At 48.9% G+C, this 23,920-nt stretch overlaps 2 protein-coding genes across 3 annotated transcripts in view; both read right to left on the bottom strand.

Moving 5' to 3' along the window:
* The window catches only part of LOC119180421 (ATP-sensitive inward rectifier potassium channel 12), a 137,939-nt gene extending 116,686 nt beyond the window's left edge, over positions 1-21,253 (bottom strand). For both annotated transcript variants that reach the window (XM_075868843.1, XM_037431615.2), the window contains exon 1: positions 20,739-21,253. The gene's annotated coding sequence lies outside the window, so the exon portion shown is untranslated. The remainder of the gene's footprint in view (positions 1-20,738) is intronic.
* Positions 21,254-22,100: 847 nt separating this feature from the next.
* EMC8-9 (ER membrane protein complex subunit 8/9) lies at positions 22,101-23,625 on the bottom strand. Its single transcript, XM_037431621.2, has one exon. It carries the CDS (start codon positions 23,364-23,366, stop codon positions 22,755-22,757), a length of 612 nt encoding a protein of 203 aa, XP_037287518.2. The 5' UTR covers positions 23,367-23,625; the 3' UTR covers positions 22,101-22,754.
* Positions 23,626-23,920: the final 295 nt, after the last annotated feature.

The raw sequence follows: 23,920 nt of genomic DNA, 5'->3' as shown, positions 1-23,920 counted from the left end.
AGCTTCACACTCGGTCGTTGGTAGAGGAAGCCGTGACAGGCAGTCAGCGTCTGCGTGGCGATTACCGCTCTTGTAGCGGACCGTGAAGTCAAATTCTTGTAACCGTATGGCCCATCGCGCAAGTCGACCAGATGGATCACGTAGGCTCACCAACCAGCAAAGAGAGTGATGATCGGTGATGACTGAGAAACGACGACCGTAGATGTAGGGGCGAAACTTGTGTACGGCGAAAACGACGGCGAGGCACTCCAATTCGGTAACCGTATAATTACGCTCTGCCTTGCTCAGGGACCGGCTTGCATAGGCGACGACGTGTTCAGCATTGTTGTGTCGTTGAATAAGCACCGCGCCGAGACCAACTCCACTGGCATCGGTGTGGATTTCCGTGGAAGCAGAGGGATCGAAGTGGCATAGTATTGGCCCGGAAGTGAGAGCGAACTTTAGTTGCTTAAACGCTGACTCACAATTTGGTGTCCAGTGGAAAGGGACGTCCTTGCGCAGCAAGTCAGTCAGTGGCTGGGCTTTTTCAGCAAAATTAGGTACAAAGCGGCGAAAATAAGAGCATAGGCCCAGAAAGCTTCGTAGCTCGCGGATAGACTGTGGCTGCTTAAACTTGCTGACGGCGTCCACTTTCTGCGGGTCCGGCCTAACACCAGCTTTGTCCACAAGGTGTCCTAAAACCAGTGTTTGCCGTTCACCGAAACGACATTTTTTTGAGTTCAGTGTCAAGGCGGCTTTCTCCAAACATGTTAGAACAACGTCAAGGCGATGATTATGTTCTTCAAAAGTTCGTCCAAAAATAACCACATCGTCCAGGTAACATAAACAAATTTCCCATTTAAGGCCTCTCAAGACGGTATCCATATAGCGTTCAAATGTTGCCGGAGCATTACACAAGCCGAACGGCATAACATTAAATTCAAATAGACCGTCTGGCGTTACAAAAGCCGTCTTCTCTTTATCAACTGGATCCATGGGAATCTGCCAATACCCGGATCGCAAGTCTACCGAAGAAAAGTAGGAAGCTGAATGAAGGCAGTCAATTACGTCATCAATGCGGGGGAGGGGGTACACGTCCTTCTTGGTTATAGAATTGAGACGCCGATAATCAACACAGAACCTCCAGGACCCGTCTTTTTTCTTTACCAAAATAACAGGTGCAGCCCACGGACTTGACGATTCTTGAATTACACCAGTGGCTAGCATCTCGCCAACTTGTTCAGCAATAACTTTGCGTTCGGACACGGACACGCGATAGGGCTTTTGTCGGAGAGGATGAGCAGAGCCAGTATCGATCTTGTGACGAGCGCGCGTGGTCGGTATCTGAGCCCTAGGCACCGTCCGTGCAAAATCAAATACTTTAGCATGTCTCGCCAGCAGTGCAACCAGGTCTTTGCGCTTCTGTGAGGAAATGGACTTGCTAACCATTTTTGAAAATTCAGCTTCCATACCAGAAGTTTCCGGACCCGCCCTTTCAAGATCGCTTAAAGCTCCAATGCAGGTGCTGCTCTGCTTTTCGAACAGGGCAAGGCGCATACCAGCCGGTAGTACAACCGACTCGGGTGAGCTGTTTATCACCCATAATTGAGCCGTCTCGTCTGCGAGAGATACAATGCACCGTGGTACAAAGATGTTTTTCTTGAGACAAGCTACAGGCAATGGCTCAATCACTATGTCACGTGAATTCAAACTCGAGTTGGTTTCCGAAGTGGTCACTTGTACGCTGGCCGTGGACCACGCTGGCAGAAGTACATCTTTAGCTACAGTGAGGTTACCTTTCTCACAATCAGGCTGCTGGGCGAGAGTAGACAACAGAACCTCACCTGCTCCACAATCCACGGTCGCACGACACTCTCGCAAAAAGTCTATGCCAAGTATAACGTCATGCGTTGATTGAGCCAGTACTGTGAATTCCGCCTTGAACGTTTTACCGGCAACACTAACAGACGCAGTGCAGACGCCGACAGGACGCAAGAATGCGCCGCTCACTGCCCGAAATGTGGCAGGTTTGTCCCAGTGAAACATAACCTTACGGCCCAGTCGTTGCTTAAAAACTAAACTCATCACGGAAACACTTGCGCCAGTGTCTATCAATGCCATCGTGGGAACGTCGTCAACAAGTACCTGAACCTTATTCTGAAGCATAGAAACTGGTGGAGGCATTCTTTGATGAAAATCGGTACGTCCAGCGACCTCACCTCCGTCGGCCGCGCTGGCTAGTTTCCCGGTGGCGGAGACGACATTCGTGACCGGCGCCGTGGAGATGGTGACCGAGGTGGACGGGTGGTGGGCGGCGTTAAGCTGCGCACAGATCCGGGCGAATCACTCCGGTTGATCGGCTGGTAGGCGTGCCGCTCGTCAGTTGGGTTGGGGGGCCAGTAGGTGTAGTCAGGCCGTTGGCTTCGTTGTGCAAACGTCGCGGATCTCTGAGGGAATGTCGAACGTGGATTACGTCGCATTGGGCAAAATCGGGCGATATGTCCACGAACACCGCACTGGTAGCAGACGGGCCGTTCACGGGGCATAGGGAACGTCGCTGGATGTTGAGGGTACGCGGCGCTCTGTTCCCACTGAGACGCAAAAGGAGGTGGATGGCTGTTGTAGCCGTAACGACTGTGGGGAGCATGAGGCGGCTCTACATAAGAAGACGCCGGTGGTGGAGCCCTTAGCTGAGGGCCGCGGTTGGAATAGCTGCGCTCCTCGAAACTCGTAGCATTGATACTTGTGGACGGTGTATCGCACGGTGGTTCTCGGGCGTTCAAGGGCGCGTAAAGGTGACGACGAAGTTCCTCACGTACAATGAGGCGAATCGTTGACGAAAGGTCGGTAGGCACGGAGTCTTGGCACACATCGACAGTGGCGACGGTCGTAACATTGGCAAGGCGTCCGAACTTCGTAGTGATGCGGCGAGTCTTCAGGGCCTCAAACGTTCGGCAGTGCCCAATCACATCGGCCACAGACTCAAGACTCTCCTTGCCGATAAGGAAGTGGTAGACGTCTTCCGCAATTCCTTTGAGAATGTGGCCCACCTTGTCCTCTTCCGTCATGTTGGTGTCCACACATTTGCACAGTTTCAGTACCTCCTCAATGTAGGTTCTGCATGTCTCACCACAAGCTTGAGCTCTCTGCGACAACATTTGCTCTGCACGTTTCTTCTTCGTCGCAGGGTCGCCAAAGCACTTCTTGATCTCCTCCATAAACTGGTCCCATGTTGTCAAGGTGTCTTCGTGATTCTCGAACCACACTAAAGCACTGCCATCGAGAAATAGACCCACGTGGGACAACTGGCTGGCCGCATTCCAGCCATTGGCTCGGCTCACCCGTTGATAGTGGCTGAGCCATTCTTCAACGTCATCGCCAGGTTTTCCTGTAAATGTGCGTGGCTCTCGGTAGTGGAAAGACGGCGCCCTCGCGACCGGCTGCTGGATGTCTCCGTCCAAGTTCATATCTTGAGGTAGTGGTGGCAAGCCCGCTAGTCGACGGCTGCGGCGAAGCTCGTGCTCTTGCGGTTCCGTCGTTAGTAGACGGCTGCTCTCCGGTCTCGCTTGACAGTAGCTGGCTTACCCAGCACCTCCACCACAACTGTGACGAAGGAACGCGTTTATTTACAGGAAAATGGTTGAGATCGGTACAGCTCAGAGCCAGAAAACCGGCGACCGAGCTGCTCGTGAGCCAGACCGCTTCTACCTCTTCCTCTTCATGCGCCCATCGAGGTGTGTCAATATATATGATTTCACGCGTTGTCCTAAAAGGGCCACAGCGCATCGTTTTATTCGCGACTTATCGCATCACGAGTATTCTCTGGCGCTGATATCAGTCGAACGAGATAAGAGAAGCGTGGGCTACAGCAGCAGTCCTGAACAGCAGCACGTTCGGATTTCCACGCTGTTATACTCTGATAGTTACCTCTAGCACGAAGAAGTCTAGCAGTAGAACCATAGCAGACCAAACGAACTGCACTCTGACCATGTCTATCTATCTAATGATAATGATATGTGGGGATTAACGTCCCAAAACCACCATATGATTATGACATACGTCGTAATGTAGAGCTCCGGGAATATCAACCACCTGGAGCTATTTAACGTGCACCCAACACTGAGCACACGGGCATTTTCTAATCCATCGAAAATGCAGCTGTCGCAGCCGGGATTCGATCCTGTGACCTGCGGGACAGCAGCCGAGTACCTTAGATCTATCTATCTATCTATCTATCTATCTATCTATCTATCTATCTATCTATCTATCTATCTATCTATCTATCTATCTATCTATCCAATCATACCAAATAAGCCTCAAGCACTTGTCGAACAAATGAGTGTTTCACAACATCTAGCATGTAGATGATTAGTAAGTTTTACCTAGCGAACTTTCATAGTCTGTCATAACCAATTGAACCAAAAAATATACGTAAGCTCCTCCCCCAAAACTAGTTCACACGTCCTTATCTCTGTGAAAACAGGTGGTTTTCGTTCAAATCGCCAGTATACTTCGTCTCCAGCTGTAAATGCCGGGCACACTGGTAAGCATAATGAGTTAGTTGTATTGAGTCCAATATTATTTTCGACAGAGCGCCATAATGCAGGGATTTTCTTTTTATGCGTACGCAAACGCACATGTTCACTCGTATGCATATCTAGGCATTGTTATGACCGTCGTGAGTATAGGCGCCATGCTGTCGCTGAGAAACGTAGCCGGGCAGCGCTCCCACGCCCGGAACCCCAGTTCTCTTGGAACCAGCGTCCAGCGGCGGGGAGCGACAAAGGGGCAAGAAGACGGTCCGTAAGCCAATGTCCCTACAAGCGATTCCTCCGGGCCGACTTGTTTAGCGAGACGGCGAAGCAGACCGCCCGCACAGGTCATGGCTCCACAATTCAAGTGTCTACTCCTCGGCTGCCCTTCCAGGGAAAGGCGGAAGAAGCAACTCAACCGCCACATTGTTCTGCCAGAGAACCCCATTTCCCCTCTCATCAGAGCATTGCGTCAAGAGGTGCAATAACTATTCGGCGGATCATATGTTACTGACTGATGCCCTGTGGGCGGTGTCTTGTGTGTGTGTGTGATTGGCGTTCCACCATCAAGGAGGAGGAGCCCGACAGGGTTCATAACGACGCTGCAAAGTGTGGGACGTGGCTCTGAACCGTGTAACGGTTCAACCACCACGCTCGTGGTTTGTGAAACTCTCAACCTCTCTAATTGATTGACTGATATGTGGGGTTTAACGTCCCAAAACCACCACATGATTATGAGAGACGCCGTAGTAGAGGGCTTCAGAAATTTCGACCACCTGGGGTTCTTTAACGTGCACCCAAATCTGAGCACACGGGCCTACAACATTTCCGCCTCCAACGGAAATGCAGCCGCCACAGCCAGGATTTGATCCCGCGACCTGCGGATCAGCAGCCGAGTACCTTATCCACTAGACCACCGCGGCGGGGTCTCAACCTCTCTATGCTGTAAATAAGTGCAAATAGTGCCATAAACATGTTTGTTTTTCATATCCCCATCTTGTCAGCGTTCGTTTCCACGACTCGAAGTTGCGCCACGCTACCACAAAAGACCGGGTAGACCCCGGTCCACAACAGCGCGTGACACGTGTACTATTATTATGTACAGTGCTCGCAGATCGCGACTATTGAGGGTTAACTGACGCCCGTATAGCTCGATTTCCACAGTTTTCAGTTCTTCTCATATGAGCACAAATTCTATTCGGGTCCTTACGTTAGAATACCGTTTGCAAGCTCTGCGGGCGTTGCGGGCGCCTCAAGAGTTTTAGAATAGCGTTTGCCCTGCTGCTAACCGCAACGCACGATCGCAGCGACACCGTAGCCTCGAAACCAGCGCTTGCGGGCCACCTGCGGGCCGCCATCACCGCACGCAATTTCGGATTTTCCGCGTGCGGTCCGCGGACGCCGACTCGCGTTACGACGCATGCGCAGTGGCAGCGACCGCACCGCAAGGGCTCGCCGTGCGCTATTCTAAAGCTCCCTATTGCTCTGAGCACTGTACGCACGTGTGCGAAGAGACATGTCAGACAACCGACACTTTGCGCCGCCAGGCGCATGGCGACACCTGTGCCAACAACCGAATGTGCACACCTGTGCCTACAACCGAATGGGCAGTGCAGCTGATCATACGCGGGGCACGGGCAGGTGCGGGGCGTAAAGATAACGCGATTACGTGCAATGTCGGCGGGGCCTTTCCCAACGCTCGGCTCCTCGCTTCGTATACAGCACTCTAGGCAAACCGGTTAGCGCCGGTTCTTGCGGTATACGGTCCAGCGATTTGTTTATCGCTCACTCGGGCGTTCTTTTCTTTCTATTTTTTCTTTGTCTTATTGTGTTTCCCGCAATGGCAGTATCGATAGTTGCCCTCCGAGCACGGCTCGGTCAGTGATCTACTGCAGGAGGTAAAACAGAAAGCCACGTTTTTTTGTTTTGTTTTTACGGTAGCTTTACGAAGACATAGAAGTGTGGCAGCTTGGGCTAGTTGGAATGACATGACGATAGTTATAGCGCGAGAACAGAACGACGACACAGAGACAAGGACACGAGCGCTAACTTCCAACTGAGTTTATTGCGCAGAGCGCGAAGATATACGGAGGGGACAGTAAACCACGTGACAAAAACCATGTGGCACAAAGAGCAATACATGAGTAAGGGAAAAAAACAAAAGCACAGAAAAAGGCAAAGTCTATAAGGAAACGAAACAGAAAAGTAGAAGTAATATAACTACTTGCGCGCACCGAAACCACCGAGGAACCTTAGTTCCTTCTTGGACAGAGACACGGAGGGCTTGCTAATGCATGACACCTGTTCGCGTGTCATCTGCGCGGCCTCGACGATGACTCAGGTGCGCTCATCCCTGTGCTTGTACAGCGTCACTGTGTCCTTGAAAAGGGGCACACAGTTGCACTCAGTGCAGTGGTGAGCAAGAAAACCATCTTTACTGTTTTTAACATTGTTAGCGTGTTCTCTCAGTCGATCGTTCAGACACCTTCCGGTCGTTACGACATAACAAGCACCGCGTGAAAGGGTGGTCCTATAGACAACTTCCCGGGAGCATGCGGCATACCTGTTTCTAATGCTGAACTCTACATTCCGTTGATGACTGCGTCCTTCGTGCCTATGTGTCGTCGTTCTGTTCTCGCGCTATAACTAACATCATGTTACGAAGACGTTGCCAGCGATACCTTTAATACTTAATCCTAGAAGTCCCACACAGTGAAAACAATCAAATGATCAGAAAATTTTGCGCGGCCTTGAAAAAAGTACCTATACTGGACACGAACATCAGGCATCGCAAAACGGGCGCCTTTGTTTCCTTGGAAAGCAGCGTTAATTCACTTTACATCCACGGGGGACACAGTTAACATGCATGAAATACTCGATTTTGATTCTAAACTTTTCATTCACTAAGCATCTGCAAGCCAGCCACAAGGCAATGGACACTGTCACGAGGAATCAAAGCAGTCCACTGGGGCTTGCCAATTAACTCTGCGTCCCGCGTGCAGGCAGCCTATATTGCTGAAATCGCAGTCACTGGAAGACAATTCAACCATCGCTGTTCACGTGGACCACGTGCGACTGACAGGGCTGCAACATGCGTCGCCAGTCACTGTATCCCCGCGGCGTCAGGTTGTGCCGAGAGTGCCTTAGGACAGCCGTATTTGAACAAATATATATTTCTTCCAATGCATTTCCAGGCACCACAATACTATTTTTGTGTGTGTGTGGTTTTCAGGAAGCAGTGTTAGTATTCACAGTAACAATGCTAAAAATCTTTGAAATTCGCGCAAGTAAACCTTTAGTTGGCTTATCACGGTAGCCACTTATGTATAGCGCAGCTTAGGAGGCAAACTTCACTGACTTAACGTCGCGAGGGTCAATGACGTCATCGCTCTCGTCGTGTAACCTGCGCTCGGCGCGGCTAGATACCGCCTTCTCCCACGCCCGGCTCGGCCCAACCGGCTGCGAAGCGCCGCTCATCCACCGCTGTGCAATGCTATGCCCTTTCTCCTCTTTTCTTCTCGTCACCCTCGTTCCCCTTTCCTTCGCTTATCTAGACCGGCCGCGACTATTGGCCTGGCGTGCGACCGACGGCGGAGCTGCGAACCGCGCCTGTATGACGTCAGAGCGGGGATTCACGCGCTTCAAGGCACGGTGCACCATCGCTGCAAAACTAGACTTCACTCGACGTGTATTGTAGGTGCTACGTGTATTGAAAATGTATTTCTTGATCCATACTTATGTCCTGATGATGTTACGGCTATTTTGTACTGGTCAAAATTGACAAAAGTGGGCGCTGAAGTAAAACAGGTAATCAGCTTTGACTGATTAACTGAACACCGAGAAGTCTAACACTGATCATTTGACTATGTGCGTTTAATAATTAAGGAGGAAATCAAGGACAACGTTTCGTTTTTTTTTTAATTTCGCGTTTATATCTCCACGCGTGTCGACATATTTCGAAGTGAATTTTTCTTATTTTAGCGACATTGGCACAACTATATTACCCGAAACTTGGTGTTTTAGATCTATGGCGCGCCTCATAAGACAATGTACTTCCCTCTCCGCGATTAAGAGCTCCGTAAGAGCTAGCAGACGCAGCCAAAATTCAGGACCACACCTGAATGGGTGCGAAAGTTTGACAGTGGCATTTGTACCAACATTTGATTTTTCCTGAGTTTTCTCGCTTAACAGTCTTCTTGCAGTAAGAGTAGTGTTTTCGGAATTGTGAAATTGTAATTTATTATTACGCGAGAAATTTTTCTTTTTTTCCTATTTAGTGTCCCTTTAGTAAACTTGTAAACAGTAACGCTTGGCGACAATACGAAAAGGCGACACCGAAAAGAGGTACATTGGACGGTCAGGTATAAAGGCATCAACCAACGAAATCGCTAGCACGAAAACTCCGTCAAGGGAACGCCGACCTCGCATATCCATCAGCCCATTGCAGGTGTTGTGGGTGTCATCCTTTTTTTTTCTTCGATAACACTGTCAATATCTTGCAACACGAACACAGAAGGGCTCACGAAAGCCTTCATCATCATAATGAAGTGGCATGATTGCATATCGGACCATTTTTCTAGATTACGAGGTACTCGCACGCTCAGCAACTTTTTTTCCCCGTGACCTAGAATCTCGCGGAAGCGCGCTGTTGGTTTTTTTTTTATGTGCAGCCATAATTTCTCAACAAGTTTCAATTGGACACAGCACTGGCCCCGTGTTCCTCTAGGTGCGTCAAAATATAGGGGCCCGTCTTCTCATGCGTCCACTGTCTCATACCGCGAGGTCACGCAATGGTCAACACGTACTTAAAAGAAGGCCAACGATGCTCAAAACCAACGCAAATAGTCTAACAAGGTCTAAAGTATTATATATCCCACAAATAACTAAGCACCAATTGCAATCATTCCCCTAAATCATAGGAGAAAAAAAAACGTTACTCAAACATCAAGCTAAAGCCCACACCACGCAAGAGAGGGCGCCACCGCTCCAGCGAGCACCCGATTGCCGAGGCGGGACGAAGTGCGCGATTGCCAGGGAAATCGTTGGGTTGCCCGTGCTAACCACTTGTACAGGCTTGTACAGGTGGCGCTGCAAGCAAAGCGGAATTACGAACTACACCATGACCTACACAATAACTACATTAACGCTACAATAACCGAAAAATTGACAACTTTATGGATTGTTTTCCACTCGGTGTGTTCAAGCGTACTTTTTTGTGTGTTCTTACACACTTCGAAGCAGCAAGATGATGATGATGGCAATTCCCTTCCTTACGGAACTCTCCCACAAAGGGAAAGGGGCCAGGAACCGGGCGGAAGGATATTTAACGCACGGTGTAACACCGTGGTTTGAAGCTAAAGGCCTACGAAGACAAAGGAAACCGGAAAATTTAGAATAAATACAAAACACATAATAAATAATACCACTAAAAGAGAAGGCGACCAGACTATCAGTGCTCCCCCGCGGTGGTCTAGTGCATGGCTAAAGTACTCGGCTGCTGACCCGCTGGTCACAGGATCGAATCCCGGGGGCGGCGGCAGCATTTCCGATGGAGGCAGAAACGTTGTAGGCTCGTGTGCTCAGATTTGGGTGCACGTTAAAGAACCCCAGGTGGTCGAAATTTCCGGAGCCCTCCACTACGGCGTCTCTCATAATCATATGGTGGTTTCGGGACGTTAGGCCCCACATATCCATTAATCAAACTATCAGATGGGGGCTTAAGACAAGCGATAACAACCTGATAAAATGACACTGCTTCAGCGCAGCTCCGTTTGAGCGTATCTTGACTGCATAGTATCTTTCCTTCACGCTCAAACTGAGCTGCGCTGAAGCAATATCATTTTATCATGCACCAACTCGACCAGTCAGCAGAGCTTGTCGATAACAACCCGCCTGGTGACGGACTTTTGGATATGAAGTGTAGTGTAAAGAAAAGAAACAGCGATGACACAGCGACGAAAAGCACGTGCACACGCAGTTTCCCAGAAATGAATGCAATGGAACATAGAGTTTCCTAAAATTAACTAGAGGGGACTCTGGAACTGCGATCGTTCAGTGACCATGGGAACGATGTGTAGTACACACATTTGCCTAGTCTTCGTACTTGTGGGTGGGAATCGTACTTGCACCTTCGTTAATTGCTGGTTACGGTTTTGTTTTGAAAGAAAGAACGAACCCTTTTGAACTTAGTGACCTGATTCGAAATGGTAAGCCTAAAAGAATAAGGTTGTGAAGCGCAAACGGTGAATGTTTGCTAATTTATGTTTTCGTGGAAAAACAGCTCCAAGCCACACGAACACACACGGAGCCAGAAGCAGGCCAGAAGTACGAAAATTAGACAAATGTGTGTACTACCCATCATTCCCATGCTCGCCGAAGCGCCGAGCGTTGCATCTCGCTTAGACACTAGCGCCAGAGTTCACTCGAGTGTTTATAAGGAAGCTCTATGCAATGGAACGAAGCCGACGGTCAAAGCCTAGTATGGAGTTCCCTGTAAGCTAGAAAGGCAGTCACGTGCCGTTAAACCATTCACGCTGCAAAATCCGCATGGGACGTTCAAATGTGAAGCGAGAAGAAAGAGCTCAGTGCTATACGCTAACACTGAACCTGGTCACGTGACAAAACGGGTGACCTACAGAGTTGTCCAACTCCACTAGCGACAGAGCAAAGCAGTACGTTGGATTAAGCCTTCATCAGAGTCCGTCAACAGTTTCCATTCACCATCTCTTGGCTTTCTCTCTCTCTCTCTTTACTACTTCTTTTGTCGTCTAATTTTCTTGGCGCACCTGCAAAGCGCCGTTGAGACAATCCGCCGTGTATGCAGATTATTCCACCGTTGCAGCCGTCGTACAAACAGCTAATTGCTCAGAAACGACAGGCACGAAGAGTGCCGTTTCCCCGATAATGAGGCTTTCGACGTTATCAGGTTCATTATCTGGTTGTACACTCGACCGCGGTGTGGTCAGAGCCGCTGCTGTGCATACAACATGATTGCGGCGTGCAGTTGCTTGCAGTCCGGTGGCGCGAAGGACGGCCACAAGGGAGGAAGGATTTGTTTAGTGCGACGGTACTTGGTAACTTGTCACCTACTAGGGGCGCAGCCAGGCACCGTTCTTCCATCTTTCCTGTCTCTCCTATCCCCTCAGTTTGTTGTTGCTTCTTCTTCCTCTTTTCTATACCTTTACTTCTACCCTTTTTATCCCTCCTCACCCCCATCCCTTGTGAGCCCTGTGGCGGTGTCGCTCACTGAAGCAGACAATAACGGGGCTCACTTTTCTATTCCTTTCTCTTCTCTTTCTCAAGAACCACTACGCAGCCAGGCATTTTTTTTTTCAGCATTGGGGGAGGGCGGCTCAACTACTCTTTATCTACGCTAGTGTGTGTGCTTGTATGTGTTCGAGTACGCACACATGCGAAATTTTCACATTTCACTGGGTGGGTCACACACGTTAACACGAACCTAATGAAGCTCGTGGTGGCATCCAGGGAGCTTTCGTTGACATGGTGCCTTACAAGCGATGCAAAAAATACCCGATTAATTACCAGGCCTTGAACTGTGGCATCACTGGCCTAAGCGAGTTAATAACTGGGGATGATTGTGCATAGGTGTGCGCATACGGAGAGGGTGGCGCTGCGAAAAACCTTTACTTCCCTCTCCCACCCCCCTCCCCGCAGGGGAATCGTCTGCGGCGCGTTCACAGCCGACTAATCGGGCACGCCCTTTTTCGCAGAGAACTTCCTGAGAAGCGATCGAGCAGTATGACGTGCGAAGGTCCGACCACTAGTTCTGCGCTTGCATTCGCCGTACTGGTCACGTGGCACCAACGTCACGACTTCCCCCGGCAGCCCTATATAGGTAATTCACGTTGAAAAGAGAAGCGACGAGACAAAAAGTCATCGGTACTTCCTCCGAACAGCCCCATGTTTTTTTTTTTTTTTTCTATCGTACTTCAATAAAAAGAAACACTATAACTCTACACCTGAAGCAACAGCAACAAAGATTAGTCTCTGCTGAAAAGATCAATCTCTGCTGGATAGTGCAACGTACCCACTACTTGACACAAACTGTACTTGATATAAAATATTCGCGAAAAAAAAAAAGACGCGCGAAAAACAAGTCGTTTATTTTAACCGCGTCCGCTTTCCGCGCCCATTTATCTTCACGCCTAATTATCACTCTCCCCCACCCCTTGGGCACTCGAACACCCCCGGCCATACCGTATCTATAGCATCCGAGATAAAAAAAATATATATCGACAACAGAATCCACCGTCCTTCTTTCAGACGCATGCAGTTCACATATTCTGTTGCAAATGGCGATTCCGCTATTAGTCTCCACATGACTTTCGCGACTTCTCCAGAGCAGTCCTTTCTCTTATTTATTTTCACAACCCGTTTGCAAGCACAGAGCTTCTTAAAAAAGCACGAACCCATTGGCATCTCGCCAGCCATGTACGATTACTTGCTCTTAAAGCTTGCCAAGCACGAAAGAAGTGTGTAAAAGAAAAGGAAGAGAAGTCAGAGATCCAAGGGGGAAAAAAATCCGCCGGTGGTGTTTACACGTCCCAGGTGCGAAATTGTGTAGGTCAGTGACGGAGAAACAAAAAAAAAAAAAAAGAAGAAAGACTCCGCATACGCGGTAGGTCGTTCAGACGAAGAATTCGCTGAACCTTCCAATTACACAGATGCGTGCGCACCCGCGCCAACGAGGAAAAACAAAACAAAAAGAAAGTTAATTAGCGCTGTATAGACTTGTCTCGGATGAGCTTTATAAGAAGGGAAGGTGCAGAAGTTATCGCGCGTGTACTGCATCCGGCTTCACCACGAGTACATGCATGCACGAGATAGCAGACAAAAGCAGCGTTCGTTTTCGCGTAGTTAATAATAGCCTCATAGGTTTGGGGTCCCCAAAGCCTTTTGCTTACGCATGCTTTGGGTCAAGCAGGAGCGAAGACTTCTCCAATAGAGTCAACAACGCTTTGGACACTGACCCAATTCTCGGTCACTCTGTGTACTGGACGACAGCGGTCACTTCGATGGGTGCCGTCACGTTTGTCCGAGATTTCGGGGCAGGCTTTGTTTGGCAGCTCCCGCCTGAATTCGAGAAATAGCGCGCTCAACCCAAACGCGGTTTGGGTTTCGCGCATGCGATGTGGCCTTGACGCTATTTCTTTGGGGTCCGAAACTTTTGGGGCCCCTATATTTGAAAACTCCCTAATAATTGTTGGGATTTAGCGTCCGGGAACCATGATGTGGTCATGAAGGCCGCCGTAGTGGAAGGGTTCCGGAAATATCGGCTACCTGCTAATCTTTCAGGAGAGTTGCTTGTTGGGCATGTTGGTACACAACTTAGCAGACTACAAAAGTCACAAAACGCCGAAATCGGAAAAGCAGAGCAGTAGAAACAGAGACAAACGTCTGTGCTCTCTCTACTGCTCTGCTTTTCCGATTTCGGCGTTTGGTGGCTTTTGTGGTTTACTGCTAATCTTCAACGCGCACCTAAATCTAACTACAGGGGCCTCTGTGATGACGCTTCTGTATAGAAAATGCCGCAACCACGGTCGCGATTCGATACCGAAACCGTCGGGTCAGTATATAGATCGAACGTCATCATGACCGCTAAACCACCGAGGAGGGTGATAAGCTGTGTCGGGTGTCTATCACGGTTGAGTTCCGTGTTATCGGTGGCGCGATGAAATTTTGGAGTTGATTTACTCTATGTGTCCTGAGCGGGACACCACCTCCAAAGATAAGTACTTTGATAAGGAAACATACAACGTATACTTTAAGGTGTGGCAAAGAATTTTCGGGTGCTTCGAAGTTCGACGTGAACTTACAACACCGCGGCACACACAAAGCGGCGAAACATCACTTAAAGAACAAATCTAGCTAAACGTGATAGAAATCTCGTGTGTATATATATATATATATATATATATATATATATATATCAACATGAAATTCCAGAGAGTACGCATGTGCGGTGGCACCTTGATGGCTGGCCACAACAGCCCAACCGCAATAAGACACAGGACAGAGTGCTGACATCAAATAACCAACCAGGTTAGTCATTCTTCTAGCGAAAAGATTACTTCAAGTCACCACTCTGTAATGTCTTCTTGATTTCTTGCCATAACTGTGCACTATGCATCATCATATACCGCTGTTTCAGCCACGCAATTGATTGATATGTGGGGTTTAACGTCCCAAAACCTCTATATGATTATGAGAGACGCCGTAGTGGAGGGCTCCGGAAATGTCGACCACCTGGGGTTCTTTAACGTCCACCCAAAATGCGAGTACACGGGCCTACAACATTTCCGCCTGCATCGGAAATGCAGCCGCCGGGATTCGATCCCGTGACCTGCGGGTCAGCAGCCGAGTACCTTAGCCACTAGACCACCGCGGCGCGGCTTTTCCTACAGCTCTGTTCTGGAATTTCTTTCAAGATGCGAAAATAGGAACTTCAGCAAAGTACACGTTTTGAAAGGCGTGTTGATTATTTTATTTTTATTTATTTTATTCGAAATGCCTTACAGGCCCATTACAGGGCATTTGAGTAAGGGGGCATCAGTAAATACATTGCAAACTAACATATACAAAAGATAAAAAAGAACAGAGAAAAACAAACAAATGAAAAACAGCAAGGTCAGCAAAACTATACAATAGAAAAACGAAACGAAATCAGGTCATCACGATTCTTATATCTCTGGCCTATCGGAAGGCACACTATTTTATGCTTGCCAATAGACGCCTTCAAAATCTACGTTGTGACGTCACAACGATCGGTGCGGGAATTTCAAAACTGTGCACCGCCACCCACGTCTTGTTTTTGGGGCGTTTTCCCGCTTCCCAAGCGTGATCTCGCGACAAGCGCAGTGATTTTGGTATCGCGAAAGAATAATTCACTAATACGACAAAAAATTGTTTTTTTTATAGTGTGTCTTTTTAAGAGGCGACATCGTCTGTGAAAACATGCCCAGCCTCTCTCAGCTGTTCAGGAAAAACCGCATCGGCAAGCTTCTTATCGTCGGCGTTCTGGAGGTGCCTTATCTCCAGCTACTGATGAGCACCGCGTATAGCGACGACTGCAGAGCAGCCGTTACACAGACAATGTGGACACGAGGACAACATTCGTTTTATATAACGTGTTCGCTCACAGCCAGAGAATGTGGACACGGGGACAACATTCGTTTTATATAACGTGTTCGCTCACGGCCAGAGAATGTGGACACGGGGACAACATTCGTTTTATATAACGTGTTCGCTCACAGCCAGAGATTGTGGACACGGGGACAACATTCGTTTTATATAACGTGTTCGCTCACAGCCAGAGAATGTGGACACGGGGACAACATTCGTTCTATACAACGTGCTCGCTCACAGCCAGAGAATGTGGACACGGGGACAACATTCGTTTTATATAACATGTTCGCTCACAGCCAGAGAATGTGGACACGGGGACAACATTCGTTTTATATAACGTGTTCGCTCACAGCCAGAGAATGTGGACACGGGGACAACATTCGTTTTATATAACGTGTTCGCTCACAGCCAGAGAATGTGGACACGGGGACAACATTCGTTTTATATAACGTGTTCGCTCACAGCCAGAGAATGTGGACACGGGGACAACATTCGTTCTATACAACGTGTTCGCTCACAGTTTGCGCAATAGTACCAACTAAGTGCTCGACAACGTCTGTTTTTTTTTCCTTCGTCTAATTGCCGTAACATAATTATACACACACGAACAAAAATAAAACAACTTTTTATGTATACCTAAACTCAGTTACAACCTAACCAAAAGATGTCAGTCCCGCCCAGAGTCATTGCTGGCCCCTCCCATCGAGAATTTTCCATAAATGCTCCACTCACTCACTCTGGTGTCGTCAATCACGTCTCGAAGAATTCAGACAGTCGACTCTGCCAGTGTAAACAAACCTTCGTGTCACTGGGTCAGAAACTCGAACGTCGATCCTTTTAAATTTCGACGCAGATTCTGACCTTTAACAACTAATACGCACAGTACTCACAATGCCCCGCCGCGGTGGTCTGTCTAGTGGCTAATGTACTCGGCTGGTAACCCGCAAGTCGCGGGTTCAAATCCCAGCTGCGGCGGCTGAATTTTCGACGGAGGCGAAAATGATGTAGTCCCCATGTGCTCGGATTTGGATGTACGTCAAAGAAACAACCCACGTGGTGGAAATTTCCGGAGTCCTCAACTACGTCGTCTCACATAATCATATGGTGGTTTTTGGGACGTTAAACCCCACATATCAATCAATCAGTACTCACAGCGGCCGAGAAAAAAGTATCATGCGGTTTAAAGAGCAGGCAGCACGGCTGTCTTTCACGGTCGAATGACAGGCACATCGTGGCCTTGTGGGCGAAGCCTACAACGTTTTCTTGGGTTGTGTACCAGTTACAAAACAGTTTTTTTTTGTTTCATTGCCGTCCCATTGTTTTGTACACCCGAAGAAAATGAACGATATTGTTATAGACCCGAACTCACGTCTTGTCACGTTTTAACAGTAATATACGGTAATTATATGACATCAATGAAAATTGACTTGCCGCATGCCAAACCCATAACTTTTTGATAAGCCACCACGGCGGCCTATAGTGGTTATGGTGGTGGACTTCCGACCCCGAGGGGTCGCACCCCAGTCGCATTTTCGGTGGAGGCGGAAACACTTGAGGCCCGTGTATATACTTAGATTTACGTGCACGCGAAAGAACCGTGGCTGTCGAAATGTCCGGAGCCCTTCACTACGGCGTTCCTCAAAATCACATCATGTTTTTTGGGACGTTACAACCCAGCAGATATTGTTCATGTTATCCTTTAGGTAACGCATTCGATAATCTGCCAATTGGGTTACAGTGGCGCTCGTTTTGCCATACACTTTATCGGGTACTTATGCTTCCGTAGTCCTGGGAATGTTAGGCAGCGCCTCTCGCGACTACATATGGCGGCGGCAGGAACGCTAACGTTGTAGGTTCAGCCCCTAACTGCGGCGAGTTGATTTGTAGTGCAATTTAACTCGTTCCCATTTGTGCGACAGTTACCACACTACAGCTATAACGCGCAACGTTTCTGAACGTTTATTTTCTGTTCACTGTCATTGTTCACGTTGTTTGTCTGTGAAGTACGCTCTTGTGAAGACATGCTACACAACGCACTGCCACTGCGAAGGTCTTTCCATCACACGAGTCGGTCCAGCTTCAATCGGCAAACTGAACGGCTTACCGAGGCTGGTTTTCCTATGTATATGTTTTGACCGCCGTTGCTGAATGTCTACTCCGATAAATCAGAATGAGCCCAGAGACTAATGCTCGAACCCGCAAAAGGGATAGGGGACGGGACAAACGAAACTTTGTCGTTATTCCCTATATCCACGGCGTCACCCACAACCTCAAAAATGTGGCCAGCAGGTGCGACGTAGATTTGTTTTTTTTTCTGTCCCAGAAAAGCTGGCTAGGATGTGCAAGGACGTGAATCCTGCAGTTCCAGGAGAGAGCGAGGCTGCCAAATCAAGCATCGGAACAAGTACGTTCCATGCATCGGCCAAACAGGCAAGTGTTTGAATGAGCGGCTGAAAGAGCACACTCACAATGTCTCCTCTAAAGTATCGGGCCAACTCGGCATTCATTGCCGGGACTGCGGTTGTGTCCCCGACTTTCAGCATTGTACGGCCATTAGGCATCATCGGGATAAGATGATACGCGATAATTTATAAGGCCACAGAAATGGAGAGGGTTGGTAATCTATGTGTCAGCAGGCCTTCTATTGCTCTATCACAAAAAGAAACAGATTTTCTTCCCAATGTTGGCACACGCGATGCTCATGGAGCGTTATCATGATGATTACTCAGTTGTTGGGTGAATTGTGTCTTCTTTGGTTTGTCATTCCTCTTATTTGTCAGATACTGCTCAAGTATATATTGCGCGGTTCCAACAAATAAGTCTTGTTGCAAGTCAGTGCCGCTGTATGTCTCCTTCTTTTCTTGTACCTGGTTATTGGCGCAGTTTTTTTTTACGTGAGTAACATTGTCTGTTCGTTTCATTACATCATTTCTAACAAAAGAAACGGGCACTCGATCAGTCCCCCGCTATTTCGAACAATGTTACAGTAGGTGATAAGGCAGTGCCGTTGAAGATGTCGTCTGCACATGTAGCACGGAAACGCGCGTACCTTCTGCTTCCGGCACTTCTTCCGCGTACGTCCATACAACTCTGCGAAGGGGTCAGCCACCGACGGCTGCGACAAGAATAACGGGGCACCGAGATAGACACACCGTCTCACTGGTGCGTAATTTGGTCGAAATATATAGCAACGCGCGTTCGGCTTCAGGAAAACGTCGCGTCGTCTGCTGGATGCAGCCTTGTCTGAGTGTCGTCTGCAGGGGAATACCCCGAACGGCTCACCGTCTGCTCGAAGAAAAGAAAAGGTCGTCTGCTGTGCTGGGCAGCAACAACAGACAAACAAAAAATCGTCTGCTGTACTTTGAGCAGACAACGCGAAGACTTGTGGCCGTTCGCGCCAGTTTCCTTCAAGGGGGTCTCTCCTGATCTCTTTCAGAATGGGGCGCCACTGCGCACCATAATGATAGTGGGAAAGTTGCAACGCATATACGGTCAACACTGAGCTTAAAGCGTAAAGCAGGAGTGCTAAGTACGGTCAGAAAGTCGTGCAAATGAGCAACATGATGGCCGCCACTACACCATATGACACACAATGGTGTAAGCATTGTTCTTGAACACTAGGGAGCGTTCATGTGCGCACGCGCGCACATGAAGGCTTCCTATTGAACACCAAATCATTAACGACACGCCGTGGACGCGTCGAGTGCATATGTGCTCTTATTTTTATCCTCTTTTCTACTCTTAGCATATCTCTGTAGTGAGCAGCACCCATCATCATGTAAACGTGAATGTTCCTCATTGAACTGTATCGTTCATCCATTCCTGTATTGATCCTTCTCGGGTTAAAAGAATTAACAAACAAAAGCACGCTGTTCCAAACTGCGCGAGGGAAAGCTTTTGATTTCAGCAAGAAAGGAAACGGAGTAGCATGCCAAATTCCTTCCACTGAAAAGGTTGTCGAAAAGGTGTCTGCACACAACGCGGAAAACGCACGCGCCATGAATGTACGGCACTTCGCGGTAGTGTTCTAGCTCTTTTCTGTTCGGATATTTGCACCAATAATAAAAAAAAAATGATGTCGCCATAAGGCGTCCTGTATAGACATCGCAAGAATATTTCGTGCCCGCCCCGCAGCCATCAACACGCCGCACTGGCCCCAAGATATATAGTTAGCGCGCGACCATTACATTGTGGCCCGCTCGCGTCAAGGACAGATCACTCAGAGCGATACGAAACTCCTCAAGCCGTGGGACGCCCGAAGAAGAAGGTATACGGTGCCGTTCGCAAGTCAATGCGCTGTGTAGCGCGCGATAACGGCGCAGCGTCCAGACACGTCTTGCAATGCATTAGCGGCTCACAACATGATCGTATAAGTGACGCAGCTTACGCGTAATATAATCGATTAAAATACGTTGGAAGTGGTTCGTACGTAATCGCGAACCCGTAACCGAGATCACTCGACGTGCGTCAGAACATCGCCAGAATAAACTTTTCTGCAATACCCGGTGGCTGATGATCACCTCCGAATGCTACAAAACTGCGGCGCATCGTGGGAAAACAAATGACCTAGAAACGTATGGTGTTCGTCGGAAACATGTGATACGAGAACAGACGATCGGTAAATGGCCAAGTCGTTTGGAGACGTTGCTCATTACTTTTGAAACTTTCGGAATGTTCAACGACAGACGACACTTCTGGAAGCAACGACTATACGCGGTGCATCGTCACATACCGACGTCGTTCGTCTGCTTCCCGCGTGAAGCAGACAGCGATCCTGCAAGAACAGACGCCAGGTAATGTCCCAGGGAGAGCAGACGATTTTGCAGCCTGCGGGTGCGTGACAATGCACAAATCGGTAACAGCGTTCCATGTTTCGCCCAAAACCGCATGCGCGCCGCGAATGACACGCAAGAGAGCTTCCTGGACAGCTCTGTCTCGTGTATGTTTCCTGGTCCAAACACCGGTGCGGCTGTTGTCCAGACGTAGATGCGCGCGTCAGCCTTCAAAACCCAGACCGCAACGCCAACTTCGCTGTAACCGAAACTCCGCGGGAAACATCGAGCACAAAAAGTTATCACTCACCTCTCACAGCTGGCAGAGGCGGCGGCTTGTTGCTTTCGGTTGGGAGAGACGGCTTCGTATTTCTGTTTCTTTCGTGCGTGCGCATTCGCGATTCGTCGAAAACGCCACCGAGCGCGCTTCGAGGTCGTGCTTCCTCCGAACGAATCCGACGGTTTCACCCGTAGCCAGGCGAAACAGCTGCGCCTAGGCCACGCCGCGATACGGGACGGTACTTAGTTGCGACGCTTACGGACGAGCCACACACACACTCGCAGTTACGCCGACAAAGTTCCGAGGCCCCATCGAACGAGCCAGCACTTCAGCAAACACTCCGGAGTCAACAAAAACTTTCGTCCGCTAGCGTGCACCCTTCATCTTCCGGTCCGTTGGTGCACGATAAAACTTTTTTTCGCCCTCCACAATACCACGAACTACACCAGGCAGCAAGGGCCGAAACAACTCGCAACGAGGCAGCAACACTGAGAAGCCGCCCCGACGCGACTCCCGCGATTGGTCGAGAGTGGCGATGACGTCGTCGCCGCCTCGCAATCGGCCGTCGTCTGCGAGCGAGGCGCAACAAGTGTGATAGCAGACGACGAAAACGCGGTCCGTCCGGTGGGAGGGAGACCTTTTGTTGCGTTTATTTCTTGGGCGATTAGGTAGCTAACTTGGCTGCCAGCCTTCTTTATTCTATCTTCCTCCGAGTGCCTGCGAGAGATAACCCGAGTGCAGAAAGGGCTGGAAACATTTATTCCTTCGTGAAAGAAGGTGCTGGAAGCTGTATTTTGTACAGCCGCTGAATACGTTTGAACATCAATCACCCTTGTAAGTACGCCTCGTACCGTGTCGCTGAGAAGAACGCTCGACTTCATATATAGTAACCATAGGACATGTATTCTAAATGGGCACGCTTTATGGGTGTTTGCTGCGGCGTTTTGTGTACGTAAGGTCGCCACTCAAGAGGCTTAGCTTTTATAACTAAGTCACTGTCACCTTTTCACAAAAAAAGATCTCAAGGCTTTTCGCTCCTGCTTCGTTCTGTCGTTTTTTGTGCAGCTATTTCACTTCTCTTTCTTTTTATCGCAATCTGACTTGAGTACACGAGAGTGAAAGCTACATATTGCGTTACGAAACTACCGGCGAAGGGCTTTGCGAGGCGTCATGCAAAATCGAAGCGTCGATTTAACCGCAAAACCTTGGCCCCCAAGGTAGCCAGGCTAACCCGCGCTAATGGATTCAACGTCACTCATCGTCCAAGGTTATTGCTAGGCGAGGCTGCGTTTTCTGGAGTTCTAGTCTTTTGAAATAAAGGCACCACCCTGAAAACGTTCACAACCATCAAAAAACACAAGTACACAATAAGGAACACATGTGGCCAGAGCGTAGGAGTGTCATTCATTTTAATATCTGAGAACAAAAGTTATTTAGGGAAACAAGTGCAACATACAATCAACCTGACAATGAGGCGCGTTGACAGCGCAGATGAAATTTCACAAGGCATGCCTCTACGAGAAATACAATGTTTTGTTCTTATGATTGCGCACGCGATGCGGCCGGCGCGACTTTAACTGCAATCAAGCCGGTAGTTTTCAATGCCGGAATTTACCGTGACACGTAGGTTACTCTTTGACTTGACACGTTCAAAGCAGCAATTTAAGTAGCACTCTTAATTTTTTGCAACCTACGTGCTCAGGTGTAATCACTATATTACGGGTCATTGCAAATGCAAATGACAATAGAGCTACGGCTTCAATTTGCAGTCGATTCGAAAACCACGTAGCCACTCCCGCGGTACCAGCAGCTGCGCACAATTGAATGCTTCACTACGCCTTCACGAGCTATCAACCTTGCGAAACAGAGAAACAAATAATCCGGACACCCAACGTGTTGTATCACATACCGTGCTTTAACCCCTTCTCGCACTAACACCACCAACGAAAAAAAAAAAAAAAACAAATGTCCGTACGAAATCCGCGCGTCTCCGTAGACAACTAGGGACATCTAGTGACCGCTTCGTCCACTTCGCGAGGAAGTAAACTAGAGGCACCTGGCGATCTCCTCGTTAATCTCCAGATTGCACCAGTCCCTCCTTACGTCGTCCAGGTGGTTGTCGAAGTCGGTGAGCGCACGGTACGCCTTTGCCCGACACAGGGACGACGTCACGTCCAACGTCTTCTCGGCCAGCGCGAAGGGCCTTTCGCGCCAGCGGCCGTCCTGGCTGGCGTACACCACGACGGGAGCCTTTTCACAGTCGAGCGACACCAACTGGTTGTCGATCATGACCAGGCAGGCGTCGGCGAAGTTTTCGGCCACTTTGTCGGCGACGCGTAGCGCAATCTGATCGGGCGCCGAGTCCCTCAGGTGCTCGTTGGCCTGGTAGTAACCGGCGATCACAAGGCCCGCGTTCTTGCAGTGCTGGTCGATTTGCACGAGCGCCACTTCGAGCATCGGCGTCAGTCCTAGGCACTGGTGGAACAGCGGCACGCTGTCGACTATGTGAAGCTGAGACGGTGCCTGGTCGCCCGCCCGGCGTCGTTCGTCGGCGAGCAGGACGCCGTTGACGGAGTTCTGCGGGTACTTGAGGCAGTGCATGATCATCTTACTGAATGCGCGGACGCCGAACTGTACGTCCGCGCTGCCGCCAGCCATGTTTCTCGCGTCGTCGGTGGTTTCTCGAGGAAAGCGGAAGTGAGTTCGATTAGCGGGATGGCCAGGCAGGAAGTTGAGAATCGCCGGCGTTTTGGATTAGTTCGTCGGGCGGCCGCAACAAAATGAACAGCAGCACCAATCATTGTCGTTTGCGGTTGTACTGACACCTTGCGTAGCAGTATGAAAGCTTCAAGAATAGTAAAAACTATACTAATAAACATAATAGCGCTACAAAATTAATTAACAAGTAAAAACTGACAAAAAAAGCGCTAATGTTGTCTTTTTTGGATAAAATGTTGCTTTTTTGTGACGCTGTTCAACTAAAAACTTCAAAAAATATGTTGACGAAAACATGGCTCTCATGACGTAGTTGAACGTTGACCCGTACAAAATCATAGCCTTCAAGATTGGCGATTGCCAGTTATGTCGCTGGTTATGTGGTTGTTGTAATGCGAATCTTGAACACTACTCACTCGCGTGGCACAAATTTTTCACTTAGGTACAACAAATAAAGCTGAACCTGGAGGTACTACGATACATTAGATAACTGCCAG

This window comes from Rhipicephalus microplus, chromosome 7 (assembly GCF_043290135.1).
Source record: "Rhipicephalus microplus isolate Deutch F79 chromosome 7, USDA_Rmic, whole genome shotgun sequence".
NCBI classification, from domain to species: Eukaryota; Metazoa; Arthropoda; class Arachnida; order Ixodida; family Ixodidae; genus Rhipicephalus; species Rhipicephalus microplus.
Note: the sequence above shows the minus strand (reverse complement) of the source record. Positions and strands in the feature narration are given on the sequence as shown.